Source organism: Equus quagga, unplaced genomic scaffold (assembly GCF_021613505.1).
Source record: "Equus quagga isolate Etosha38 unplaced genomic scaffold, UCLA_HA_Equagga_1.0 HiC_scaffold_4042_RagTag, whole genome shotgun sequence".
Taxonomy (NCBI): domain Eukaryota; kingdom Metazoa; phylum Chordata; class Mammalia; order Perissodactyla; family Equidae; genus Equus; species Equus quagga.
This window is the reverse complement of record NW_025793716.1, coordinates 1-8396: the sequence shown is the minus strand read 5'-3', so window position 1 is coordinate 8396 and position 8396 is coordinate 1. Positions and strand designations below refer to the sequence as shown.

The 8396-nt window shown below is 55.6% G+C and overlaps 1 protein-coding gene across 1 annotated transcript; it reads left to right on the top strand.

The window, feature by feature from the left end:
- Positions 1 to 491: 491 nt before the first annotated feature.
- Positions 492 to 8392, top strand: LOC124232262 (cytochrome P450 4B1-like; the record flags this gene model as incomplete). Its single annotated transcript, XM_046649225.1, has 11 exons — positions 492 to 789; positions 970 to 1014; positions 1584 to 1711; positions 2536 to 2660; positions 2959 to 3110; positions 3262 to 3368; positions 4081 to 4271; positions 6047 to 6180; positions 6932 to 6996; positions 7097 to 7179; positions 8362 to 8392. Coding segments are annotated over exons 1-11 (1359 nt in total), but the record flags the coding sequence as incomplete, so codon positions are not given.
- Between the last annotated feature and the right edge of the window lie 4 nt (positions 8393 to 8396).

Genomic DNA, 8396 nt, shown 5'->3' with positions numbered 1-8396 from the left:
TCTCCAACAGGAGCCATCCTGGATCACTCCATCTAAGCAGGTCTCCCTGTTGGTCTGTCTCATAGCACAAGGTTTATTTCCTTCTTCACAGACACTACTGTCTGTAGTGCTTTTACCTAACTGTTTACTTATTATCAGTCTTCCCCAGAGAATGAAAGGGCAGGACCATGTCTGCTTCATTCCCCTGAGACGTCTAGACAGTGTCCTGCACATGCCAGGTCCCCAATAAAAATGTGTCAAAGGACTTCACAGGGGTGGAATCGAGGTGTTTCTGTATTGCACAAGCTGGTATAATCTTTCTAATGAAAAAGCTTTAGGCTGAAGAGAAAGCTCTTTCTGGCTGCAGTGTTGACAGAGTCTTGGTAGCAGGAAGGAGATGGAAGCAGCTTGGCCAGTTTGGGGTTGTTGAGTCAAGCCAAGTGCAATAAGAGGGTGGCTTGGGCTTAAAGCAGTGGCTCTGGGGCTGGAGAGGGGCCTGAGCCCAGAGATGGATGGGACTGGGGGACTGGCTGGGAGGGGGTGCAGGAGGAGGGAGAGACCCTCCAAGGGACTGTCTGGGCGGCCTCCTCTCTTCCCTGCCCAGGGTCTTGGGGCCTGGCTGGTGGTGTTGGGTTCCTGAGTGGCCTGGACCTCTGTTGCCATTTCAGATCCAGCAGACGGGGAGCCTGGACAAGGTGGTGTCCTGGGCCCACCAGTTCCCCTACGCCCACCCACTCTGGTATGGGCAGTTCCTTGGCTTCCTGAACATCTATGAGCCTGACTATGCCAAAGCTGTGTATAGCCGAGGGGGTGAGTGCTCCTGGGAGAGGGTGGGGCTTCCTGAGAACAAAGGTCTTAGGGCACCATGTGGGGAGGAACCCAGGCCTGCCCCCTGAGTCGGGGCAGCTGAAGTCCCCATCCTGTTTATCAGCAAGCCTCCTCTGGGATCCCCCAGTCCCCAGCTGGCCTAATCTTCTCTTTTTCCTGCAGACCCTAAGGCATTGGACTTTTATGACTTCCTCCTTCAGTGGATTGGTGAGTGGGCATCTGCCCTCCCAGCTCAGAGCTTTGGAGCTGGGCGACCAGGATCCTTCCCTGCTTTGCCACTCCCTGCCCCGTCCACTTAGTCAGTTATCCCATTAACCAGACTACCAGGCTCCCAAGGGCCCCTCCTAAGCTCAGCTGCTCCATGGGGAGACAGGGAAGGAGGCAGAAGATCCCCTGGCTGGTCGGGAAATGGGGCTCAGGTACCTTCTCCTGCTGGCTGAGTCCTTCTCCCTGGAAAGGCAGGGCCAGGCCTCTGAAAATGTGTGAGTGTGCAGAACAGCTTCCTGGAGGAGGTGGCACTAGATTGGTCCTAAGAGATTTGATGGGTTTTGGTGAACAGGGCAGAGCCTGAGGAATGGAAGGGTGGTAGGACCAAGGCAGGTGTCACGGAGGCTGTGAGGCTTCTGAGTGGCTGGAAGGCAGAGCTGGGTGGGGATATGCGGCTGGGCAGGCAGGACAGGGGTGGGATTGGGTGGGCTGTGCTTGTCCCCAGGCTACCAGGGGTGGGGCAGGATTGTGTGGACTGACCAGCACTCCCTCTCCCATCCTTTCCCCAGGGAAAGGCCTGCTGGTCCTTCATGGGCCCAAGTGGTTCCAGCACCGCAAGCTGCTCACGCCTGGCTTCCATTATGATGTACTGAAGCCTTACGTGGCCGTGTTCGCCAACTCCGCCCACACCATGCTGGTGAGCACCCTGTCAGGTTCCTGGAGGCTGTGGCTGCTGGCCAGACCCTCCCCACCTGGCTTTCCCTGGGGGAGGGCAGCGAGGAGAATCACTGAGGCCCTGAGGCCCCATTCTGCCTGCCACAGCAGTGCTGAGCCTTCTCCACCTGCCACCTGCTGAGTGCAGGTGCTGACCAGGTGCTGAATGTCCCAGTGGCCAGGCAGCCCTGGCCCTCATCTCCACCAGGAGACCCAGCCCTCCCTTGCAGACCAAAGGGCCTCAGTGAGGCTCCAAGAAGGCTCCTACTGTAGCAGATTTGAGGGCTGCCTGTGTGTGAGGATATTAGGAAGGTCTTTCACATGTGAAAAGTGTCTCCTCCTCATTCTCTGTCTCCCTTGACTGCATCAAACAACCGCATTAGCACCTCATCTCTAAAAGGGATGCTGGGGTCAGGGGGCAGGCTCAGGGTCTTGGGGCTGATAATCCCAGAGGTTACCAGGGCTAGGATCCTCCTTTTGGAGGAACTCCTCCCCAGCATGACTGCAGGCCTGACTTACTCACAGACTGTGCTGGGGAGCTCACCACCCCTCGGGCCTCCTCTTCCCGTCTATGCAGGCTGCCCCGGCTGGGAGGAAGTGTCCTTGTGCATGTGCAAAGCCTGCCTTCTGGTCCTGCCCTCTGACCTGCAGCCCCTACCCACCCCCACCCCCGCATTCCGGCATGATGGAGGCCAGGCCAGGGGCCGGGGGTGCATGGGAGGAGGACAGGCTGTGGGTTCTGGAGGGCAGGGGTGGGGCACCCAGTCCAGCAGGCCCCTCACATTACTTTCCCTCTCTCTGCTCCAGGACAAGTGGGAGGAGAAGGCTTGTGAAGATAAGAGCTTTGACATCTTCTGTGATGTGGGCCTCATGGCGCTGGACACGCTCATGAAGTGCACCTTTGGCAAAGCAGACACTGGCCTGCGTCACAGGTCAGGGGGCACTTGGGGCTGACCACACTCTCCACCCAGGCCAGGTCCGAGGGGAGACTTGGCAGGACTCCTGGGCCCTGGCCTCAGAGGAGATAGGGTCCTGCCCTGGGGAGCCCCAGCTCGGGGGGAGCAGGGCCTTGAACATGGTGACGAGACAGATTCTGTCTTTAGTGGGGAGACTTAAGGACAGGGAGAGGAAGGCAGAAAGCGCTGCAGTTGGGGAGGCTTCTGGAATGGAGCTGCTCGGGCTCTGCTGGAGGTCAGCGTCTGAGAGACCCTCCTTTTCTCGGCTGTGCAGGGACAGTAGCTATTACCAGGCGGTCAGTGAGCTCACTCTGCTGACACAGCAGCGCATCGAGTCCTTCCAGTACCACAACGACTTCATCTACTGGCTCACCCCCCATGGCCGCCGCTTCCTGCGGGCCTGCCAGGTGGCCCACGACCACACAGGTGGGCCTTTGCCGCAGGGCCCACTCGCAGAAAAACTAGCTTTTAGTCCAGCTTCTTTTGGCCCCTCTATGGTCTGTCCCTTTGCAAGAGCTTGGTTCCCCTTAGAGCTGAGGATGGGTCCCAGACAGTGACACCCTGTGCTCTGGCCCAGACCAGGTCATCAGGGAACGGAAGGCAGCCCTGCAGGATGAGAAAGAGCAGGAGAAGATCCGGAAGCGGAGGCACCTGGACTTCCTGGACATTCTCCTGGGGGCTCGGGTGAGTGCCTGCCCAGCTGAGAACTGGTCCCAGAGGGCCTGCACACCATCCTCTGGGACGGGGCTCACTGGAGAGCAGCAGGGGCTCTTAACCATTGCTGTCTTCTTTCTCCTGCAAACATGACCTGTTCCTTGTCCCATGGCACATATCAGCACAGGCTTGGACGTGTTATGGTGCCGGGTGTGTCTGGCCGTGGCCCTGGGGAGAGATGTCTTAGAAGGGAGGTTGGGTCACAGGCTGAAAGGCCTGAAGACCAGCTCCAGACTTCTAGGATGGAAGAATCTTAGTGCCCTAGAATCATAGAATCTTAGACTTTCTTCATTCATTCATTCATCCAGAAGATGAGAAACACCTGGCCCTGCCCTCCAGACTCTTACAGTCTAGTGGAGGAGACAGGGGCTGGACGTTGACGGAGATCCCTTCCTCCACCAGGTGGCATTCTGTGTGTCAAGTGAGCAGAACTGGCAGTCAGGGCTGTGTAAGGTCACAGCTCACGTGGCCAGAGGGATCAGGGAAGGCTCCCTGGAGTAGGAGGCAGGGAAGCTGGGCTTGGGAGAACAGATAGGAATCTGGGGGAAGGTTCTAACCCTCAGTCTGAAAAGGAACTGTCCCTCCCTCCCTCGGACCTTCATGTGACAACTACTGTTATGGCTTCCTCTTGGTACCCACCTCAAATGTCTTGGGCCTTGTCGTTATGCCTCCCCTAACCCAGGATGAAGATGGGATCAAGCTGTCAGATGCCGAGCTCCGCGCTGAGGTGGACACGTTCATGTTTGAAGGCCATGACACCACCACCAGTGGCATCTCCTGGTTTCTCTATTGCATGGCCCTGTACCCTGAGCACCAGCAGCGTTGTCGGGAGGAGGTGCGCGAGGTCCTTGGGGACCGAGACTCCTTCCAGTGGTGAGTGAGGCTGCAGGTGAGCCCAGTCTGTCCTGCTCAGCCCCAGGGAAGGACTGTGCCCATGCTGTCTGGTGTCATCCTTGGATGACACAGCCCTCCTGGAAGCCAGGTGAGGGTGGTGGCAGCTCTCCTGGTCCCACCAGTGAGTGACGTTTTTGGGCAGCTGTGATGGACGCACCCCTGAGCCCATCTTCCCACAACAGAGCCTTTCCAGGTATGAGTCCTGAGAGAAGGTTCAACAGGAGCCTGATTTCTTGTGTGCGGCCTCCTCTGATGGCAGAATCCGATGACCCTTCTGGGTTCCTTCAGAGGGCAGGGAGCTCTGGGAGAGAAAGAGGCGGGAATCGGGGGTGAGCAGAGCTGGGAGAGCCAGGGGAGCTGATCCCTCCACCCCCTTTGCATGTGCTCTGCAGCCTCCAGAGTCATCTAGGGAGGAGAAAAGGCTGTTTCCCAAACTCCGTCACTGAAAACCTTTCCATTGTTTTCTGTTTCTTGGTTCAAGCTTGAACTCATTAACAGGACACCGATTGATGCCGATCTCTCTTTGCAGCATGATCTCTGGGCATCTCCCACAGGCTCCGCTCCCACCTCCGTCCTGACATCCCTCTCTCCCTGCCTCCCCGCCTCAGGCCTTAGCATCTGGTCAGACACCTCACCTTTCTCTCTGGGCTCCACGAGGCATGCCCACAGCAGGGACGCAGAAGATGCTCAGTCGATGGGAGAAACTTCAAATTCACTTGAGGGGGGCTGACCTAGGATTCCAGGGCCTAAGGTTTGGAGGACGAAGTCTTCACTACCCACTTTTATTGGTCAGCTGTTGGAAACCTCCCAGCGTGTCCAGCCGTGTGTCAGGTCTTGTTGGGGGTGCAGGTGGGGAGAGGAGGAGGAGGAGCCAAGTTGCTCCCCTTGGGGAGTTTTTAGAGACAAAGTCATCTGACCACAACTAGAGAAAACACTGGAGTAGGGAAGATGGAGTGGCCCCTTACTGAGGGCAGAGGAGTCAGAATGGGTGGGGCTTGATTTGGCTTTCCAGGGAGGGGTGAAACTCAGATAGGCAAAGTGAGAGAAGGCTGGGCATTCCAGGCTGGGTAACACTGTGAACGCAGCCTGGAGGCAGTGAATTAAAATATTTATTTTAAGATCACTTCATTGCATCTAGAGCTTGAAGCAACTTAAAGGAAACTTATTTAATAAAATAATAAAATACAAATGAAAGTGGACCAGAGTGAAAACCTTGGAGTTTGGGGCTCTGTAATAAAGTGTTACACATAGTTGTAGTTAGACCATTCTGAGCTTGATGGTGGCAAAAGGGAAAATAAAAACATATATGTTTATACTTTTACCTGAGATTTCTGTTGTTCACGCATTTATTACCTCATTTGACCAGTGTATATCAGCGCCTGTTCCTTTCCATTCTAGCTCCACAGGGGGCACGAAGCAGAAGTAAAGAATTGTCCTTGTGTGGCTTCTGTGGGGCCCTGGGAGACACAGGGCTGCCATTGTCTTTGATGGCTGGGTGCACATACACCTCTAGGGTCCTGTGCTTTCCCTCCCTAGCAGTGAAGATGAGGGAGGGATGGAGACAAGCGGCACCAGAACCCCTGGGTCTGAGTGGCCACCCCACGTCCAGTCTCGCCTGGACAGTTGGAGCGCTTATGTCCCTCTGACTCTCGGGTGTGTGCTGGAGATGAAAGGGAGGCTGGGGCTGGAGCCTGCCTTCCCGTGGGAGCCTGAGGCTCCCCATCCCCAGGACGGCCTGGTTGTGTTGCCGGCAGGGATGATCTGGGCAAGATGACCTACTTGACCATGTGCATCAAGGAGAGCTTCCGCCTCTACCCGCCCGTGCCCCAGGTGTTCCGCCAGCTCAGCAAGCCCGTCAGCTTCATGGATGGCCGCTCCCTACCCGCAGGTGGATTGGGTGGCTTTGGGGATGGTTCTCTGATACTCTCTGTGCCTTTGGCCAAATCTGTGCACCAATGGGGAAGAGCTCAGGCTCTGTGTTTGGCCTGGCTCCAATCCTGGCTGCACAACGAATGGGTCCCTCTTCCCCTCAGCCTCTGTTTCCTCTTCCATGAAATGGGAGTGTGAAGAGTCCCTGCCTTACCAGGTTGTTGTCAGGATTAGAGACAATGTCCATCAGGGCTGTCATGGACCACCATGCAGGTTGTGCCCTGAACAACTTCAGGAAGCATCATTCCCATAGACTATGATGCTGTGCAGTGCACAACCTGACCAACTGTAAGTGGTGGCTGTGTAAAGAAAGTTTATCTTGGTATCTGGCACATAGTAAGCATCCAATGAATGGTAGCTGTTACTATTGATAGAATAACATTATGGATAACAACTTCCCCTGATAGTCAGTTAATTGAAAGCGGAAAGTGTGTAATCGTCCTTGCCTGTCCTACCTCGTGGTGGGGTAGCTTCAGTGCTCCTTTTTGTGCCGGGTGCTGTGCCCAGAGCTGGGGCTGCAGGAGGCAGGTGTGACGATGATCAAAAGCCCTTTGATGTGTTGAGGGTGGTAGAGAAGGGTCTGTCAGTGGCAGTGCTCAAGCAGAGGCTGGTGCCCAGCTGTGGGGACACTGGGGGATCCTGGCCCAGTGAGGAGGTAGACCTGGCTGTCCCAGGACCACCTGGTCACCAGACCTCTGCTCTGCCCGCAGGCAGCCTGGTCTCTCTGCACATCTACGCCCTCCATAGGAACAGCGCAGTGTGGCCCGACCCTGAGGTACCCCATCCTCGGGCCTGGGGTCCGATGGGGTGGGAGGCTGTGGGAGCCCACCTCCCCCAGCACCTGGCAGGTGTTTAAGGAAGGCCTGTCCCCTCAGGTCTTTGACCCCCTGCGCTTTTCATCTGAGAACGTGGCCAGGCACCATCCCTTTGCCTTCATACCCTTCTCCGCTGGGCCCAGGTAAGGAGAGGCCCAACCTCCCCAGACGTGAGCAGCAGGGCGGGTGAGGATGGAAAGTGTGGGGGAGGCATCATTTTGGGGAACTCTATGATGAGGGTGATGCGGGGTCGGTGAGCCGAGGAGTCGAAAGAAAGATTTCTTAGACTCTCAAGATCTGGCAGTAGTGCTCTTTTATTTAGAGAATAGTGTGGAATAGCATGGGGACAGGACCCATGGGCAGTCAGAGCAGCTGCTGCTGCCCCCGCTGGCATGGGGACAGGACCCACGGGCAGGCAGAGCAGCTGCTGCTGCCCCCGCTGACATGGGGACAGGACCCATGGGCAGCCAGAGCTGGTATGTGGGGACAGGACCCACGGGCAGTCAGAGCTCCTGCTGCTGCCCCGAGTTGAGGGTTAGGGCTAATTTTATAAGGCATAGGTATATGATTCATCTCTTTACAAGACAAAGGAAAGAACATGAAAAAAAGTTAAAATGGTATCAGTGCGGGTGGGGTCTGGTCATTGGGTGATCCCATGACTTTTAGACAAGAATCAAATCGGATTAAGTAAAGGTTAGAAAGGTTAGACACCACCACCCTAAACCAGTTACATGAGATTGCCAGACAGCAACCAACTTAAGTTCTTGCCTCTGGCATTGACCAAGAGCCTCTAGAGATAAGACCATCCCCCCCTCTTCCTGGCACAGAGAGGGAGGCATCTTCACACATAGAGGTTTCCCTTAGAAATGTAAATGTTTCCCAACAAAGGGGCAAACAAATTCCACTCCTTGGAGCCTGAATCTCATCTGTAGTTTTAAAACTAACCAGCCTAAAAATCCTCATCATAAGCCATTTTAAAATTAAGCAGCCTAAAAGTCCTCATCAAGGGGACCATGCTGGGTTTGTGGTGACTCTAAGGCAGGGTGAGTTCCAGGGACCTTCTTCTTGCCACTAGCATATTCATGTCCCTGGCAGGTGCTGGGTGGGTGAGTCACAACTAGAGAGAGCCCCAACCCAGAATGTGAATCTACCCGGTCTGGACCCCTCACCATGCCCTCAAGATCAGTTTCTTAAGCCCAGGTCAATCAGTTGATCAGCCAATTGTTCTCCTCACAATCCTTACTGATTTTTTTGGCCACTAAGAGCACTGGATCCCTCACCCTGGACACCCCACAGCCTGATGCCGTGTTGTTCTCTCACCGCAGGAACTGCATCGGGCAGCAGTTTGCCATGAACGAGC